The 20,641-nt window shown below is 39.2% G+C and overlaps 1 protein-coding gene across 1 annotated transcript in view; it reads left to right on the top strand.

Annotated features, from left to right (window-relative positions):
• The window catches only part of PPP2CA (protein phosphatase 2 catalytic subunit alpha), a 25,503-nt gene extending 4,862 nt beyond the window's left edge, over window positions 1-20,641 (top strand). The window contains exons 2-7 of the mRNA XM_086411606.1: window positions 10,139-10,348; window positions 15,904-16,077; window positions 16,599-16,688; window positions 17,193-17,354; window positions 18,694-18,812; window positions 19,761-20,641. Of these exons, the coding sequence (XP_086267732.1) occupies window positions 10,139-10,348; window positions 15,904-16,077; window positions 16,599-16,688; window positions 17,193-17,354; window positions 18,694-18,812; window positions 19,761-19,833 (828 nt within the window). The 3' untranslated portion in view covers window positions 19,834-20,641. The remainder of the gene's footprint in view (window positions 1-10,138; window positions 10,349-15,903; window positions 16,078-16,598; window positions 16,689-17,192; window positions 17,355-18,693; window positions 18,813-19,760) is intronic.

Raw genomic sequence — 20,641 nt, 5'->3', positions numbered from 1 at the left:
ATTTAGTTACTACCACCAATGGGAACTTTTACCTTTCTGTTGTCGAGAGGCCTGAAAGAAGATTGACAACCTTTTTTCTAGAGTGCCTCTGAAAGATAAACAGTAGATAACGTAGTCATGCAAAGTGTAGTTCACACAAGTTATGGAGTGTCAGTAATACTGGTAACTGTGACAGTGTACATTTGTCTTTGGAATACATTCAACCAAAAATTTTTATACTCTCCTTATATGTGCTATTTTCACTATTTAAGTTTGTCTAAATAGTGTTGTTGTTGTAGGGATTTGTTATTGCTCTGTAGCAGGGTTTTGGATTAGTCAGGAGATTGAACTTGTAAGCTCCAGATAGGGAAGATTTTAGAATTTTTGTGCTAGTGGCTATCAGGTTAATTGTCTTTCTCTGCTGCCCATCATCTGTAAACTAGCAATGTTGCCTGCTATCTGTTGGGGGGCTTTGACTTCCAATAAAAAAGCTTTTTAGTGGTGAAAGTGAAAGTCACTCCAGTCGTGTCCGACTCTTTGCAGTCCCATGGCTTGTACAGTCCATGGAATTCTCCAGGCCAGAATACTGGAGTGGGTAGCCTTCCCCTTCTTCAGGGGATCTTCTCAACCTAGGATCGAACCCAGGTCTCCTGCATTGCAGGCAGATTCTTTACCAGCTGAACCACAAGGGAAGCCCAAGAATACTGGAGTGGGTAGCCTATCCCTTCTCCAGTGGGTCTTCCCTACCCAGGAATCCAACAGGGGTCTGTCTCCTGCATTGCAGGCGGATTCTTACCAACTGAGCTATGAGGGAAGCCCTTTTAAGTGATGAAAAGAACTTTAAAGGTCCTCAAGGCTAAGTCACCTTTCACAGATGAGAGAAGAGATCAGACTCAGTGAGGATGAATCTCATTCAGGATGGATTCTTGTGAAAAATTTTTAACTGTGTATATAGCAACATTTCTCAGTTTAGTAGATTAACATTTTTTTTCCTACGCAGAAACAATTGGGACTGTTTAATTCATGCACATGGGTATGTTTGTTGGTAGAGATGTAGGCCAGCCTGTTGCAAGTGAGGCATACTGCTTTAAAGAAAAGGTCAGGACTTCCCTGGTGGTCCAGAGACTGGGAATCTGCTTGCCAGTGCAGGGAACACAGGTTCAGTTCCTGATCTGGGAAGATCCCACACGCATGAGGCAACTACTGAGCCCACATGCCACAACTGCTGAAGTCTGGGCGCCCTAGTGCCTGTGCTACCCAACAAGAGAAGCCACTGCAATAGAAGCTCACACATACCAACAAAGAGTAGTTATTTCTCTAGTTGCTTGGGGCAGCTAGGGAAAGCTCGTGAACGGTCATAAATAAATAATTTAAAATATAAGTTTTTTAATGTTCATTTTGGTCAGAAGTAAGATGGTTATTTGACAGAAACAGATGGGAAAACATCACATATTCTCTTGATAGAATTTTAGGATTCCCCTCATCCCTGATCTTTTTCTTTCCATTAGACCCTAAATCAAAAAGCAAAGTGTGAAAGTGAAAGTTGCTCAGTCGTGTCCAAATCTTTTTGACCCCATGGGCTGTACAGTCCACAGAATTCTCCAGGCCAGAATACTGGAGTGGGTAGCCTTTCCCTTCTCCAGGGGACTTTTGAATACAGAATTTAAATAAAAAATGACTGAAATATTTCATAAAATATTAGCGGCATCTGATCAGTATAATTAATGAAAGACTAAGTTTATGAAGAAAGATTTGGTAGTTGGAGATAATTAATTCAAGATTCATTTGCTTCTAGAGCTTAGTAATATGTCCTACCTTATGTATGACACCAAAATAAAAATCTGGTCACATATTTATCACGAACTTAAAAAACTTTTCTATCCATAAAGGCAGTATGAAGCAAAATGAATGTCTTAGGTTATTGAAAAACTTCATTATTGCAAACTTACTGTGCTTTTTATTTTATATTTTGAAATATCTTTCCATGCCTAACCAGGATACCTAACGTGGTTGTTTGACCCTACAGGCATTTTATTTATTTTTACTTATTTTTTTGGTCACACTGAGCAGTATGCAAAATTCCTTGCAGTAGAAGCATGGAGTCTTAAAAAACTTTTCAGATGTCTTTAATTTTTCACTTAAACTGAGAAGTAAAATGCAAAAATTACTTTTCTGTTTGCTTCTCATGTCTTTATGGCTATATTGGTAGAAGATGTATTCATATTCAACTGATTAAAATATGAAATGTTAAATTTACTTGAACTAGAGTTCTAATGAACACTAGAATTACCAGATTTTTAATAGAAAGATATCTAGTTTGTGTGGACACATTGTATAGGAGAAGAAATACCTGATGCTATATAAACATGGAATAAAAAGTCTGAACTCTAAATGAAAAGTGTCAGTTAAATCAGAAGATAACACTTCATACCTGAAAGAGCTGAGAATGGGTACGATCTTCCCATTTATTACTGCATAACAAGTTGGGCAGTAGTTGGTCCAGTAGTATGTAGAAAACAAAAAATGTTAACACTGTAATGACAATTGAAAATTTCCTGAAAGAAAATGATTCAAATAAATAATAATACATGGATAGATCGTTCAGGAGCATATTATACAACAGTTTACATTGATATAGGAAACTGGATCAGTATTCGGAACTTTAGGACACAGATTGAGATGGTGGCCACTTGTAAACTGGAAGGGAATACAAAGAAATGAAAATAGCTTTTGTTGGTATGGTAAAATTGAGAAGGCCATATTCTTACAGGTTAACCATGTTTTCCTTGATTTAATAATAAAATGCATAAATACATTGCCTGTTTTTTATTTAAAATGTAAAAATATATCCACCCAACATGGGAGCACCGCAGTATGTAAGACAAATCCTAACAAGTATGAAAGGAGAAATTAACAATAACACAATAATAGTGGGAGACTTTAATACCCCACTCACACTTATGGATAGATCAACTAAACAGAAAATTAACAAGGAAAAAAAAAAAAAAAAACATGTATCTATAAAGCTCACTAAAGCAAAGCACAGTAAAATGAGGTATGGCAATAAAAGGCATTAAATTTATCAAATAAAAATAAATAAAGTGCTGAAAAATTAAAGCTGTCAATTCTGTAATAGATATTCATTGAAAGTATCTTTTGAAATGGGAGTGAAAACACCTTCAGAGAAATGAAAGCTAAGGAAGCATGCACGAGCTATAAAAAATGATAAAGTCCTTTATGAATGATGATAATATCAAAACAAAACTGGGAAATATAGGAAGGAGTAAAGAGCACTACAAACAGTCAATACATGGATAAACATTAGAAACTATTCTCTTTTCTTAATTTCTTCATGGTAAACTATCAACATTATATTGTGAAAAAAAAAAAATAAAATAAAATTTCAAAAAAAAAAAAACAACAAAAGCATCAATTCTTCAGCAAAAAAAAAAATAAAATAAAATAAAATGTAAAAATGCATAAATGTGTTGCATAGCTTTTTCTGCTGTGTAAATTACATAGAAATGATATCACTATTGCATATCCTTAAGGAAATTCAGAATGGCTGAAGAATCTCTTGTTCATGTTTTGTTTTATTTGCTTTCCTTGAAAAATATTGGCTTTGTTGATCTATTGATCTGTTTTCAGTCTGATTTGTTTGCAATTTCACACTGTTATGGAGAAGGCAATGGCAACCCACTCTAGTACTCTTGCCTGGAAAATCCCATGGATGGAGAGCCTGGTAGGCTGCAGTCCATGGAGTCTCTAAGAGTCAGAAATGACTGAGTGACTTCACTTTCACTCTTCACTTTCATGCATTGGAGAAGGAAATGGCAACCCACTCCAGTGTTCTTGCCTGGATGATCCCAGGGACGGGGGAGGCTGGTGGGCTGCCGTCCATGGGGTCGCACAGAGTTGGACACGACTGAAGCGACTTAGCGGCAGTAGCAGTCACACTGTTATGGTGGTTAGGGATAGTCCATATCTAAGAATATAAAACTATAAAAAATATTAAAGTCTATAGGTCACTGACCTTATTACCTGATGGTTTTATAGTAGGTTGAAAATAAAATGAGATTTCTGAATCTGAACTCAGAATGCTGAGAGGATGTTTATAATAAGTTATTGTTTCTGAAGGTTACTGTCCTTTGGGTGAATCTTTAAGTTTTAAAATTTTAGGACATGTAAAAAATTTTAACTTTCCACAGTTACTTGTGATAAGCTCTTATTAAATGGAATAACTTGTTTCAGTTTTGACTTTGTTCTGGGAAGGTACTACCTTGATTTAATTCATATCAATCTGTATCATTTGACTGAATTTCAGTAGGGGTCCAATAAAGCAATATGGTGCTAGTTACACTAATTTTTAGAACTTGATCTTCATTCTTTTTTCAAATATTAATTATATTAGCTGAGACTTTGAAGTCCTTGAGAAGTGTTTTAGGGGAAATAGAAGTTTGGGAGGGGTGTTGCTTTTGCTTCTGTGAATAATTCAGATGACCTGAGGCTTTCAGTTTTGGGAGTTAGAATACCATGAGAGTGAAAAGGTAGTTATTAAATTTTTTTTTAATGTTTAATGTTAATTAAGTTACCTTGAAAGTCTGGTTCTGCCATTTACTTTGAGTATTAAACCAGAGAGTTGAAGTTGTATACCTGTCTTTGAAACTGGTGGTTGGTAGAGGCTTGGACACTAAAGGTGGTGACTCATTAGCGGTCCCTTTGGGTGACCCGTAGAGGGGGCTTGCGTTAGGTGCTTCTGGGATTTATAAGGCCTGACTCCTTGTGATAGCACAGCTTCTCTCAGACATTTCTATGATTAGTTTTCCTGACTGTAGAATAATCTTTAACAAGATGTCTGCAGTCTTTTTTGTTATGCTCTTCTGGGAATTTCATCTTTTTGTGTAGTGATCATCTGAGCGCTGGTAAATTGAGAGAATTTTTTTTTAAGTGTGTTTTAAACTGGTCCTTTATAAGCTTGACTATTTATTACAATATACTTAATAGTTGGCTGGATTGCATCTGATATATACTACTGATTTCTTCGGGATTTAATTATAATTTTTCTGGTCTAAAATTTGCTGGGAAGGGAGGAGCAAGCTTTGACTTCCCCAGGGTGAGAGTGTTCACTTTATCTTTTACAGTGGCCTTTCCTTTTCGGAGGACAGTGTGGTAGTGTCAACATAAAAATAGTACAAACGGCTGTATATGCTCATAGGTCCACTTCATGGAATCTTCTTTCAGGAAACACGCCTGCATACGGATACAAGGGAGCAGGTACTGGGATATACATTTCAGTACACACTCCTTGTATCCTAATCCTTCAGGAAGTACTTTTACTTCCAGTGTGAGAAATTGACCTGGTCTGTATGTATATGCATTATGAACTCTGAGGAGGCTGCTTTTCCCTTAATATTGCTTCTAGTTTAAAAATGCAAAGAAAACTATTACGTTTCTGTGGGAATATAATATGTATATAAGGTTTTAAAATGAGACTTCGGAAGGATATACCTCAGAATGCTATGGTTGGTTATTTTTCCCAAGAAAAGTAGAATTCTGGAGAGTGGTCAGAAGGGATATTTAGTTTTATCTGCTGCTAAAATTTTTTTTACAAGAATGTATTACTGTTGGGACTTCCCTGGCGGTCCAGTGGTTAAAGACTTCGCTTTCCAGTGCAGGGGGGTGTGGGTTGGATTCTAGTCAGAAAGCTAGGTTCCCACATGCCTGCTGCTAAGTCACTTCAGTCGTGTCCGACTCTGTGTGACCCCAGAGATGGCAGCCCACCAGGCTCCCCCATCCCTGGGATTCTCCAGGAAAGAACACTGGAGTGGGTTGCCATTTCCTTCTCCAATGCATGAAAGTGAAAAGGAAGTCACTCAGTTCTGTCTGACTCTTGGTGACCCCAAGGACTGCAGCCTACCAGGCTCCTCCATCCCTGGGATTTTCCAGGCAAGAAAATCTGGAGTGGGGTGCCACTGGTATAAAAAAAAAAAAGACAAACTGAAACATAGAACACAAGCAATATTGTAACAAGTTAAAGACTAAAAAATAAAATTGAAGGTAGATAGTGTTTATCATTGTGATTTATCTAAATTTGAAATACCTAAAAGGAACAAATAGCATTTAGACTTTTCTTTTATGATTTGAATAGAAATTTTGAGTAGATTATAAGGGATTTAAGGCAGTTACAAGCTCAGCTCCATGCTCTCTGATGACCTAGATAGGTAAGATGGGGAGTGGGGTGAGAGGAAGGGGATTTATGTATACATATAGTTGATTCCCTGGTGGCTCAGACAGTAAAGAATCCGCCTGCAGTGCTGGAGACCTGGGTAGATCCCTGGGTTGGGAAGATCCCCTGGAGGGAGGACATGGCCACCCACTCCAGTATTCTTGTCTGGAGAATCACCATGGACAGAGGAGCCTGGCGGGCTACAGTCCAAGGGGTCACAAAGAGTTGAACATAACTGAGTGACTAAGCACAGCACACATAGCTGATTCACTTCACTGTATGACAGGAACTACACAACATTGTAAAGCAATTATACTCCAGTTTAGAAACAGTAATCACAGGAAATAATATTTTTAAAAAGGCAGTCATTAATGACAACTTTTTATCATTCATATAGACTATAATCTTGCAGGTACTCAAGTGTCAAGATGTATTTTAAAATTTAACTTCTGGTGGAAGTAAGTGTGGTAGCATCAAGGCAAGATTTACATGGGTTTAAGTAGAACCTATCATTTCATTCATAGTATGTACTGAGGACCTCCCAGGTGGCTTAGTGGTTAAGAATCCACCTGCAATGCAGCAGACCCAGGTTCAGTCCCTGGGTGGGAAAGATCCCCTGGAGGAGAGCAGGGCAACCCAGTCTAGTATTCTTGTCTCGAAAATCCTATAGATAGAGGAGCCTAGCAGACTTGAGACCATGAGGTTGCCAGGAGTCAGACGCAACTTGGCGACTGAGCACACATGTATATACTAGGTGCTGATAACATTAGGCCCAGTATTAATTCCAAATAGACTTAGTAATGGAATATTTAATAATAGAACATTCTGCTTTTCAGTAATAATGAACTGGGAAGTTGGAATTACTGTAGAGAGATAGAGTATATGTATTTCTTAAGAAATGCCTCTTTTTGAAATGGAATTTTTTTCTAAATTTAAAAATGTTAGATCAAACTAATTAACATTTCTATGTCAGTGGTTGATAAGTGTCCTGAAATAGTCTCCCCAGAATGTTCAGGGACTTCAAAATAGTTCTTCTTAAGCTTGACTGCACCCAAGAAAGCATAGGGTAAGGAAGGAAGGCTTATTTATGCTTGGATCCCACCCACGAAGATTCTGACTTAATTGGGAGAAGTAGTAGTTGGGCATCTGAATATTTTTAAAGGTTTTCTAAGTGATTTTTTAATGTGCTGCTAAGGTTGCGTACCACTTCCTTAAAACCAGTCTGTAGGGGACTTACCTGGTGGTCTAGCAGTTAAAAATACCCCTGCCACTGCAGGGGATGTGGGTTCCCTGGTCCGGGAAAGTTGTACATGCTGCAGGGCAACTAAGCCCATGCTCCAACAAGAGAAGCCACTGCAATGAGATGCCCTCGCACTGCATCAGGAGAGTAGCCCCCACTCACCACAACTGGAGAAAGCCCATGCATAGCAACCCAGTGCAGCAATAAGTAAATCAGTCCTTGACATCCATGGTTGTTGCTCACACTGTAGTGAGCCACAGTGCTCTCCCTGAGAAAGTCTTGTACCTTCTGTAGTAGCTCCCCCAGGTGGATGTGTTCTGCCTTCTTTTACTTGAGAATAAAATCCCTTGTTTGTCAGGCCTCTGTCCTCAACCTAGATACTTGGGCTTTTTTCTTCACAGCTATTACCTGTTGTTTCTTCATTATCCAGAGAACTTGGGTACCATTTTCTAAGCCTGTACTTGTGCCATTGTCCTGGGAGACATTCAGGGCTTTCCCTAAAGACGCCAGTACCTATCTAGTATCTCAAAATAGTTCTTGATCCTCTGAAAATAAGTAATGCCTTCAACATCTGGGGCATTGTTCTAGCGAGGTGCTGTGTGGTCAAGCAGTCCCCAACCTTTTGACATCAGGGACCGGTTTTATGGAGGACTATTTTTCCATAGAGGAGGCTAGTTTGAGGATGATCCAAGCATGTTACATTTATTGTGCACTTCATTTTTGTTATCATTACATCAGCTCCACCTCAGATCATTAGGCATTAGATCCCAGAGGTTGGGGACCCCTGGTTTAGACAGTGGTGGATAAAGTGAATCTGGTGATAATTTTTAAGCTGTTACTTTGCTTGTTACATGGCAAGTAAATTGGAGGAGGAAGACTAGAAAAAGGGAGATCATTGTGGAGGCTAACAGTAATCCAGGTGAAATGATGGTCATTTGGATCAGGATGTTGACAAAATATGTAGAAGCATACGGATTGAGATATGTTTTGGAAGGAGTCAGGCAAGACTTGTTGGTCGTTTGGTCCCTCAGTACTGGTGGGTGACCTTTAAGCTCTACTCCACCTCAGGTATCCACAGTCATACCTCTACTTCTGAAATCCTAAATTCACTCATCAGATCTTCTGTCTGTTGGATCTTTGTTTTGCTACTACTTTAGACTTGTTTTCAGTCCATATCCATGCTCTGTTCTCCCCCTATATTTCCTACCTGGATGACCAGCTGTCATTGTGGTTTGCCTGGATGCAACTGACGTATTTGCTGGGATTTAGGACTACCAGTGCTAAAATCAGGTGGCTTGTTGCCCTCACCTTAGTCTGCCCTTGTCTGTTTTTCCATACTGTGCTATAACCATGTTAACCTTTCCTGGTTAATTCCTTGGACTTTAATACTGCATCTACTAATTGTAATCATTCCCCAAATCCCCCTCACCAACCCTGGCTTGAGAATGATCTGTCTTACTCACTATACCTCCAGGGACTAGCATGGGGTCTTGGACAAAGTATCACTCATAGTCTAGCAAATGAGTGGTTATCTCCCAGTCAATCCACAGTTTTTAGCATACAGTAACAGGAAGATCCCTTGAGGAAGGGAATGGCAACCCACTCCAGTATTCTTGCCTGTAACATTCCGTGGACAGACCATGGGGTTGCAAAGAGTTGGACATGACTGAGAAACTAACACAAGTGATTAATAAATGTGTGTTGGAAATAAATGAAAGAGTTTCTACTGAGTGGAATATTATGTTACTCTTAAAACTAACGTTTGGAACTTCCCTGGTTGTCCAGTGGTTAAAATTCTGCCTGGCAGTGCAGGGGACATAGGTTTGACCCTGGTCCTGGAAGATCCCACATGCTGAGGAGCAATTAAGCCCCTGTGCCACAACTACTGAGCCTACACGTTCTAGGTCCCTCACGCCCCAACTGCCAAGCCTGTGTTCCGCAACAAGAGAAGCCAACACAGTGAGAAGCCCGCACACTGGAATGAAGAGAAAGCCCATGCGTGGCAAGGAAGACCCAGCACAGCCAAAAAGATAATAATTAATCAGCAAGAAATAAAGATAAAAATTGAGTTTCCTGTCTTTTTTTAAAGTAATGTTGGAATTTGTGGTTAATGGGGAAATGCATAGGATGCTAGTTTTCTAAAAGCAGCATAAAAACCATGTATATTGAATAGTCACAGTTGTAAAACAGTAAGTTTGTACTTTGATATTAAGAGGGTAAAAACAAAATACTAAGTTTTAATGTCTTCCCCATAATCTTTTTTAAATAAAGTAGGCCTAAGAAACCTCTCCACATAGCCGGAAATCCTAGAGTATATTGTAGTTAGAACTCTAAAGCTGAGGAACTAGGTACCTGAGTGTCTTGTTCCATGTGACTGCTAATAATGATCTCTTTAGCATTTAGTTAGATGTCAACTGGTAGGCCTAAAACTTGGGGTACTGATGGGAAGAATGGGACTGTGCACCTTGATGCATGTTTTTCCTGAGATCAGGGATGAGATAGCTGTTGAATAGATTTTAGGCATGTCTTGCCTTTTTGTTTTGATGGGGTCATAATTATCTGCTTTTTCATCTTATGCTGAGCCTGCCCTTTAAAGCTGTATTAAGTGCAGCTTGTATCTTAAGTGTAGCTAAACATATCTTTGTTTATGTTGTTTAATGCTAAGTGTCTTGGTTTATTTTTTCCATCTGTAGGCTAAAGAAATCCTGACAAAAGAATCCAATGTGCAAGAAGTTCGATGTCCAGTCACTGTCTGTGGAGATGTGCATGGGCAATTTCATGATCTCATGGAACTGTTTAGAATTGGTGGCAAATCACCAGATACAAATTACTTGTTTATGGGTGATTATGTTGACAGAGGATATTATTCAGTGGAAACAGTTACTCTGCTTGTAGCTCTTAAGGTAATTTCAATTTTATATTTGAGCATTTTGAACTGGATATGACAGCCCTCTTAAATGTCCTTTTTCCCCTCCAGCAGTGATTTGTGGTCTTCTCTATCTGCATGTTAGATTTTAGAATAAATCTCCACATTTAGGAATCTAGATATTCAGGTTTTGGACTTAATAAATCATGTCTATATCTTCATTCTGAATGTGAGGGAATGGTACAGAATATAAAAATGAGTTATTTTCTAAGGAAAAGAATGCCTCAGATTTAAAAATGCTAGAGGGCTGGTTAAATAGAAGTTTTATTTAATAAATTGGAGTTAGAACAGGTAATATAATTAACCTTTCTAGATATTTTTGAAGCATATTCACTAACAGAGCAGCACATTTCCAATATTGGCATGTTTATATCCTCTGACTCAACAACCATGTAACTAAATTGTACTGAGGAAGAAGTTTTAAGAGGAAAGAAGCTTTGCCTATATGAAAACGTAAATTGTAGCATTATCTTTAATTCAGAGAAGGAATTGATATAAATAACAGTAAGTGAATATCTAAAGTATGGCTTATCTCAGTGGAATAGTTTGCAGCTGTTAGACATGACATGATAATCTAGTACAATAGAAATGATAGAGAAATCAAACTGTTTTATACCAGTTGTAGCTTTGGGAAATATACAGAGATTTGAAGGTAAAACACAAAATGGTAGAAAATATTTTAAGATAACCTTTCGCTTAAATTATTAGACTTTTCTTTTGGGTAGATAATTTTTATTAATATGTAAAAATGGTATGATGACTGACAGCATTTTCTAGTACTGGAGAAGCACTGAGATGTGGTTTTGGCAAAAACTGAATTTTGAGCAATTGACAGAAATGGTAGTGTTGATGAAGCAACTAGTCTGAATCATGTCAAGTGCTGCAAAACATTTTCCGAGGTCATTATATTCTGTATCTGTAAATTGAAGGAGTGGAATTAAATGATGGAAAGTTTCTGCAGTGACTGTAGATGGTATGAAAGCAATCTTGCAAGCTAACCTATACTTAAAGCCCAGGATGAGTCCTAATGCTCAGAGGAAGAATAAATACACTGCCTTTTAAGAATTCATGTTTGGGTCTTCTCTGGTGGCTCACTGGTAAAGAATCTGCTTGCCAGTGGTGCAGGGGACACAGATTTGATCCCTGGTCCATGAAGATCCTGTGTGCTGCGGGACAGCTTTCTTGGTGTGCCAAAAGTACTGAGTCAGTGCCCTAGAGCCTGTGAGCCACAACTCCTGAAGTCCGAGCACCCTAGATCCCATTCTCTGCAACAAGAGAAACTGCTGTAATGAGAAACCCATGGGCCTAGAGAGTAGTTCCTGCTCGCTGCAACTGGAGAAGGCATGTGTGTGCAGCAGCAAGACCCAGTGCAGCCATAAATAAATAAAAAAATTTTTTAATAGTAAACACCATTATGTTCATTGTGTTCATAACATAACCATCAGTTATGAACTGAATTTGCCACTACCACCTCTTCCCCAAATTCATGCTGCATCCTAACTCCCAGTACCTCAGAATACCTAGCTGTATTGGAGATGGGACCTTTGAAGAGGTAATTAAGGTAAAATGAGATCATATGGGTCACCCCTAATCCAGTATGACTGGTGTCCTTGTAAGAGGAGATAGAGCACAAAAACAGTGGAAAGAAACGTGGAGAAGATGGCCACTTCCTAGCCATGGAAGAGAGACCTCAGAAGAAACCAGCCCTGCTGACACCTTGATCTTGGACTTCTAGCCTCTAGAATTGTGAGGAAATAAATTTCTGTTGCTTAAATTCAGACTTAAATTGAAGAAAGTAGGGAAAACCACTAGACCATTCAGGTATGACCTAAATCAAATCCCTTATGATTATACAGTGGAAGTGAGAAATAGATTTAAGGGACTAGATCTGATAGAGTGCCTGATGAACTATGGACAGAGGTTCATGACATTGTACAGGAGACAGGGATCAAGACCATCCCCATGGAAAAGAAATGCGAAAAAGCAAAATGGCTGTCTGGGGAGGCGTTACAAATAACTGTGAAAAGAAGAGATGTGAAAAGGAAAAATACAAGCATCTGAATGCAGAATTCCAAAGAAGAGCAAGGAGAGATAAAGTCTTCCTCAGTGATCAGTGCAAAGAAATAGAGGAAAACAACAGAATGGAAAAGACTAGAGATCTCTTCAAGAAAATTAGATACCAAGGGAACATTTCATGCAAAGATGGGCTCGATAAAGGACAGAAATGGTATGGACCTAACAGAAGCAGAAGATATTAAGAAGAGATGGCAAGAGTACACAGAAGAACTGTACAAAAAAGATCTTCACGACCCAGATACTCAATGATGGTGTGATCACTGACCTAGAGCCAGACATCCTGGAATGTGAAGTCAAGTGGGCCTTAGAAAGCATCACTACGAACAAAGCTAGTGGAGGTGATGGAATTCCAGTTGAGCTATTCCAAATCCTGAAAGATGATGCTGTGAAAGTGCTGCACTCAGTATGCCAGCAAATTTGGAAAACTCAGCAGTGGCCACAGGACTGGAAAAGGTCAGTTTTCATTCCAATCCCAAAGAAAGGCAATGCCAAAGAATGCTCAAACTACTGCACAGTTGCACTCATCTCACACATTAGTAAAGTAATGCTCAAAATTCTGCAAGCCAGGCTTCAGCAGTACATGAACCGTGAAATTCCAGATGTTCAAGCTGGTTTTAGAAAAGGCAGAGGAACCAGAGATCAAATTGCCAACATCTGGATCATCGAAAAAGCAAGAGAGTTCCAGAAAAAACATCTATTTCTGCTTTATTGACTATGCCAAAGCCTTTGACTGTATGGATCACAATAAACTGTGGAAAATTCTGAAAGAGATGGGAATACCAGACCACCTGACCTGCCTCTTGAGAAATCTGTATGCAGGTCAGGAAGCAACAGTTAGAACTGGACATGGAACAACAGACTGGTTCCAAATAGGAAAAGGAGTATGTCAAGGCTGCATATCGTTACCCTGCTTATTTCACTTCTATGCAGAGTACATCATGAGAAACGCTGGGCTGGCAGAAGCACAGGCTGGAATCAAGATTGCTGGGAGAAATATCAATAACCTCAGATATGCAGATGACACCACCCTTATGGCAGAAAGTGAAGAGGAACTAAAGAGCGTCTTGATGAAAGTGAAAGAGGAGACTGAAAAAGTTGACTTAAAGCTCAACAATTCAGAAAACTAAGATCATGGCATCTGGTCCCATCAGTTCATGGGAAATAGAAGGGGAAACAGTGTCAGACTATTTTTTTGGGCTCCAAAATCACTGCAGATGGTGACTGCAGCCATGAAATTAAAAGACGCTTACTCCTTGGAAGGAAAGTTATGACCAACCTAGATAATATATTCAGAGAAGGCAATGGCACCCCATTCCAGTACTCTTGCCTGGAAAATCCCATGGACGGAGGAGCCTGGTAGGCTGCAGTCCATGGGGTCGCTGAGGGCACGACTGAACGACTTCACTTTCACTTTTCACTTTCATGCATTGGAGAAGGAAATGGCAACCCACTCCAGTGTTCTTGCCTGGAGAATCCCAGGGACGGGGGAGCCTGGTGGGCTGCCGTCTATGGGGTTGCACAGAGTCAGACACAAATGAAGCGACTTAGCAGCAGTAGCAGATAACATATTAAAAAGCAGAGACATTACTTTGCCAACAAAGGTCCGTCTAGTCAAGGCTACGGTTTTTCCAGTGATCACGTATCGATGTGAGAGTTGGACTGTGAAGAAAGCTGAGTGCCAAAGAATTGGTGCTTTTGAACTGTGGTGTTGGAGAAGACTTGAGAGTCCCTTGGACTGCAAGGAGATCCAACCAGTCCATCCTAAAGGAGATCATTCCTGGGTGTTCATTGGAAGGACTTGCTGAAGCTGAGACTCCCAATACTTTGGCCACCTCGTGCGAAGAGTTGACTCATTGGAAAAGACTCTAATGCTGGGAGGGATTGGGGGCAGGAGGAAAAGGGGACGACAGAGGATGAGATGGCTGGATGGAATCACCGACTTGATGGACGTGAGTCTGAGTGAACTCCAGGAGTTGGTGATGGACAGGGAGGCTTGGCATGCTGCGATTCACGGGGTCGCAAAGAGTCAGACACGACTGAGCAACTGAACTGACCTAAGCTTTCTAATCTCTGTTATCTTGTATGGTAGTCCTAGCAGACTTAATACAGGGGAAAGGAAACTTCAGCAAATAATGCTGGAACTGTTGGGTATCCGTATGCAAAAAGGTAACTTAAGCTCCTCATACTCTACAGATGGGTCAAAATTAATCAGAGGTCTCAGTCTGAATTACTAAAACTGTGAAACTTCTGAAATAATACATAGGAGAAAATTAGTTTTGTATCCTTGGGTTTGACAAAGATGATTTAGGTATGCTACCAAAAGCACAATCCATTAAAATGCCGATAAATTAGACTTCCATCAAATTGATTTTTTGTTCTTCAAGAGACACCACTAAAAAAAATTTGTATTCATATATATTTTTAAAACCTAACTCAATAAGAGAACAAATAATTTTTAAGTGGACAAAATATTTGAATAGATGTTTCACCCATGAAGGTGTATGAATGGTCATTAAGTACATGAAAAGATGGTCAAACCTTAGTTATCAGGGAAATGCAAATTAAAGTCAAAATTAGGGCCAGGGACTTCCCTGGTGGTCCAGGGGGTAAGACTGCTCCCAGTAAAGGGGTTTCAGGTTCAGTCCCTGATTGGGGAACTGAGATCCCACAGGCCATGTGTGGCACAGCCCGAAATAAATAAGACCCTTTAGAATAGTTTTCATGGGTAAGGCTAGTCATACCAAGTATTAATTTGTTGAAGATACATTAGAACCATAGGAATCCACCCAAGAGAATTGAGAGCGTATATGCATACAAAAATTTCTTACATGGCAGTAGGATCATAGAAACATTCACAATAGCCTTAAACTGCAAACAGTCCACATTTTCAGCCAGCTGATGAATAAAAAGCCAAAACAGTGTAGTCATATAATGGAATGCTGTGCAGCAGTAAGAGACAAACCACTAATCAATATACAGATGAGTCTCAAAAATACTCTGCTAAGTTAAAGAAGCCAAACACACAAAAAACTACATTTTGCATAGTTTCATTTGTATGAAATTTCTAGAGAAAGCAAATCTCAAGAGAGTATTAATAGTTGCCGAGAGTGGGAATTGGAAATGATTGCAAACAGGCATGAGGGATCTTTGGGTTAATGGAAAGGTTCTAGAACTGGATTGTAATGGTTGTATAACTAATAAAAAAAAAACTCATGGATGGAGCTTTGTAGCTGATGATTATGCTTGACATAAAGTCGGTGGTAGTGAGATGGGGTTGGCAGATATCCCGTGGGATAAATATCTGTAGGTGTGATTTCACTTTTGTGTGATGTGGGAGTGTGAGATATTTTTTCCAATAAAATTGAAATTCTGTATTTTCCTGTAGAATGTTTGCTGGGTTGTTAACTTGGTTTTGGAAGGAGCCAGCTGTTCATGTTTTCCATTTTTTTGTTTCAGGTTCGTTACCGTGAACGTATCACCATTCTTCGAGGAAATCATGAGAGCAGACAGATCACACAAGTATATGGTTTCTACGATGAGTGTTTAAGGAAATACGGAAATGCAAATGTTTGGAAGTATTTTACAGACCTTTTTGACTATCTTCCTCTCACTGCCTTGGTGGATGGGCAGGTATGTAAGTCTTCTTAAAGCTTATGTTGCCAGTTATTTTCAGACTTCTGCTTTCTTAACATTCAGGCGTCAGTAACTTATTTTTCCATCCTCATGTCCTTCTGGGCCCTTATTTTGTGAGTGGCAGTGAACCACGGAGTAGGGTGGGAGACATAGCCCATCCATCCTCTTAGGCTGTTTCTGGACATGTTGGGGAGATGTAATTAACTATTTTCTGGTCCCAGTAGACAAGTGCACAGAGAAATTTCAAGAAAATTCTATGAGAAGGAAAATAGTAGTCTATGATGAGGGTAAAGTCAAGATCTGATTGGAGTTTGGGTGCAATAGGGATGGTTTATCATCAGTCAGAAAAAGTGTATTCCATAGTTTACAGTGGGATGAAAGAAAGATCCTGCAGAAACAAGCCCAGTTCTGGGAGAACACAGAAACACCAAGGGGCTGAGTGATGTGGGCTACTGTTTGCAGCTTAGTGTATAGTGTTTATTTTAAATGAAGGTAATGTTGGAAACCATTCTTTTCAGATCTTCTGTCTACATGGTGGCCTCTCACCATCCATAGATACACTGGATCACATCAGAGCACTTGATCGCCTACAAGAAGTTCCCCATGAGGTATTACTCTTTTTGATAATAAAATTTTTTCTTTTCAGAAAACTTTAGAAAGAGGAACTGTTCTTAATTGTAACTTAGTTCATTTTATGTATTTTCTTGTTAATTCTCAAAAATCATCCCATGTGGTGTGAGCACTCTCATTGACCCTATTCTTCAGAAGCTAACATTAAGAAACCTGCCAAGATCATGACAGCTCTGGGACTGGGTTTAGGACCGAGGTGATGACTGTTTTCAGAGCATCTACTTTAATTACTAAACTATACTATTAATTAGTTAGGGCTTGTTGCTGTTGGAACTCATTGGTGTAGGCCGTGCTTCTTAAAGACATCTGGAAATAGTTTCTTACTTATTTGACACAGATACTTTACTATCTGCAAAACCTTTTACTGGTTTTGGCAAACACCGTTCAACAAGTGACTTAGTAGGGTGCTTCTGATTAAATTACTAAGATCACATATTAACCAGTTTTCCAAGAGGTAGTCTAAAACTTAACTTGCTTTTTAGGGTCCAATGTGTGACTTGCTGTGGTCAGATCCAGATGACCGTGGAGGTTGGGGTATATCTCCTCGAGGAGCTGGTTACACCTTTGGGCAGGATATTTCTGAGACATTTAATCATGCCAATGGCCTCACGTTGGTGTCTAGAGCTCATCAGCTGGTGATGGAGGTACGTTTGTTCTTTGACATTGACTTGCTTTTTAAATAAACTTAAGATCTTAGGAAATTTTAAATTATATGGTATTAGTGAGAATATGCATGTATTTTTCTGATTATACCGTTCTGAGTGTACCATTATAGCCTGAGCCTTTTTGATGGAGGTACACTAGAATTAAAATCCCAAGCTTTTGGGGCTTCCCTGGTGATCCAGTGGTTAAGAATCTACTTTGCAATGCAAGGAACACCAATTTGATCCCTGGACCAGGAAGATCCCACATGGGGCAGAGCTAACAAAGCATTTCAGCTGCGACTACTAAAGCCGGAGCGCCTAGAGCCTGTGCTCCAGAACAAGGGGAGCCGCTGCAGTGAGAGCCTGCGTACCACAGCAGAGAGTGGTCCCAACCTGCAATGACTGAGCAGTGCTTGGGAGTTAAGGCTGGGAAAGTAAGGTGGAGGAGATGGAAATACACCACTTTTTAATCTCAATTTTATTACATATATTTAACATGCGTATATATGGAGGAGAGTTTGGCAAGAAATACACCCAAAATGTTTAAGTGATCCTTTGGATGGTAGGATTACAGGTGATTTAAAAGAAGAAACTAAAGGGAAAGGGGCTAAATTCTTAGCGTAAAACATTGATTAAGCATACTTATAAAATTAAGATTCAATTTAGATTAATACTGACACAGCTCTGTGATTATCCATAAAGTCTGACTTTGCTTGGGATAGGGAAAGAAATTTTTGAACAGTACTTTAAAAGTTACTCATACATTCAGGTGAACTTTGGGGGGATGAGGTTGGGGTTCCTAGAGTCATCTCTCCTTCGTATCTGGGCAGTTCAAGTAATGCCTGTAATGAGGACAGAATCAATAAGGTTCTGGTCTCCAGGAGTGTGTATCTGCCTATACAAGGAATGGCCATATACTCATTCTTATATCATGTTTAGGGCCTTTATAATAAGAAATGTGAGAGAAGTAGTTTATCCTTTTGAGATTGGTGGTTTTGTTTTTTTGTTGTTGTTTTTAGGACTTCTTGAGTTCTGCATAGGGAGTTCCTGGTGGTCTAGTGGTTAGGATTCAGTGTTTTGCTGCTGTGGCCTGGGTTCATTCCCTGAATGGGGAACTGAGATCCCACAAGCTGTGCAGCATGGCCAGAAGGTGGGGAGGGGTCATTCTGCAGAGTATAGGAAATTATTAAATCATCCAAAAACAAAGCAGTACTTTTTAAAAAACCTTTTGGGGAAAAGGGCAGATCTATTTTCCTTCTTGAAGGGAGTCACCTTTAGTTGTATAAATAAAGGAGTAAAATAGAGTTGTTGTTGTTTTTCCTGTTCTTTTTCCTTGTAGGGATATAACTGGTGCCATGACCGAAATGTAGTAACGATTTTCAGTGCTCCAAACTATTGTTATCGTTGTGGTAACCAAGCTGCAATCATGGAACTTGATGATACTCTAAAATACTCTTTGTAAGTATTCACACCTGAGTAGTTGGTTACCATTACTTGAATATTAGTTTTAATGGGAGGTTTAATAGTTCAAGAGTTTATGCTAAATCCAGATTCCAAACAGATTTTTAGGTTTCCTTTGAAATACATCAACAGAAACCTAGACCTTAATATGAATTATTAGGATCTTAACTTTTAAACCTATACTTTTATTGTAGAGTAGATAAATCCTGAGGATGAAATGATTATATATACAGTACCTTAGGCTCTTTAAAATTTGTTCAGTAGAATCTTTTCAAATGGTCTCAGAAGGAACCGCAATGTATAGAAGCATATCCTCTGGCTGATGTTGCCTTGGCTCTTTTGAGGAGGCATACAGCTAGAAAACGCATGTAAAACGCATGATAAAGCTATAATTAGGGTCCTATTATGCAAGTCATTGGATAGAAAAAAGTGTAAAAATGTGCATAAGAATGAAATGTACAGCATGTGGAATACAGTCGAATAATACAGTAATAACTTTGGTGACAGGTGGTGGTTAGACTTACATAGGTGACTCTTGCTGTAATTAATGTATAGAAATTTCAAAACAACATGTTATACTGCTGCTGCTGCTAAGTCTCTTCAGTCGTGTCCAACCCTGTGCGACCCCATAGACGGCAGCCCACCAGGCTCCCCCGTCCTTGGGATTCTCCAGGAAGAAGGCTGTATGGGTTGCCATTTCCTTCTCCAATGAATGAAAGTGAAAAGTGAAAGGGAAGTCGTTCAGTCGTGTCCAACTCTTAGCGACCCCATGGACTGCAGCCTACCAGGCTCCTCTGTCCATGGGATTTTCCAGGCAAGAGTACTGGAGTGGGTTGCCATTGCCTTTTCTACTATGTTGTACATCTGGAACTAAAACCGAGACTAATATTGATATAAATTATCAGTACGTTGATGTCTTAGAGCAAATATGTTTTTGTTTTTCAGCTTGCAGTTTGACCCAGCACCTCGCAGAGGCGAGCCACATGTTACTCGTCGTACCCCAGACTACTTCCTGTAATGAAATTTTAAACTTGTACAGTATTGCCATGAACCATATATTGACCTAATGGATATGGGAAGAGCAACAGTAACTCCACAAGTGTCAGAGAATAGTTAACATTCAAAAAAACTTGTTTTCACACGGACCAAAAAGATGTGCCATATAAAAATACAAAGCCTGTCATCAACAGCCGTGACCACTTTAGAATGAACCAGTTCATTGCATGCTGAAGCGACATTGTTGGTCAAGAAACCAGTTTCTGGCATAGCGCTATTTGTAGTTACTTTGCTTTCTCTGAGAGACTGCAGATAAGATGTAAACATTAACACCTCGTGAATACAATTTAACTTCCATTTAGCTATAGCTTTACTCAGCATGACTGTAGATAAGAATAGCAGCAAACAATCATTGGAGCTTAATGAACATTTTTAAAAATAAGTACCAAGGCCTCCCCTCTACTTGTGAGTTTTAAAATCGTTTTGTTTATTTTCAGGGATACCGTTTAATTTAATTGTATGATTTGTCTGCACTCAGTTTATTTTCCCTTCTCAAATCTCAGCCTCATGTTGTTCTTTGTTACTGTCAGAACCTGGTGAGTTGTTTTGAATGGAACTGTTTTTTTTTCTCCCTGCTGTAAGATGATGTTACTGCACAAGAGCACTGCAGTGTTTTTCATAATAAACTTGTGAACTAAGAGCTGAAAAAGTCAAATTTTAATTGTATCAATGGGCAAGACTGGTGCTGTTTATTTAAAAGATACATCAATTGATAAATTTTAGAATCTGTAGAATTCTAGGAAAAAATAAAAATCAAGGCCACAACATAA

This window comes from Bos grunniens, chromosome 7 (assembly GCF_055505025.1).
Source record: "Bos grunniens cultivar Pamir isolate PY7600 chromosome 7, Bosgru_T2T1.0, whole genome shotgun sequence".
Taxonomy (NCBI): Eukaryota; Metazoa; Chordata; class Mammalia; order Artiodactyla; family Bovidae; genus Bos; species Bos grunniens.
Note: the sequence above shows the minus strand (reverse complement) of the source record. Positions and strands in the feature narration are given on the sequence as shown.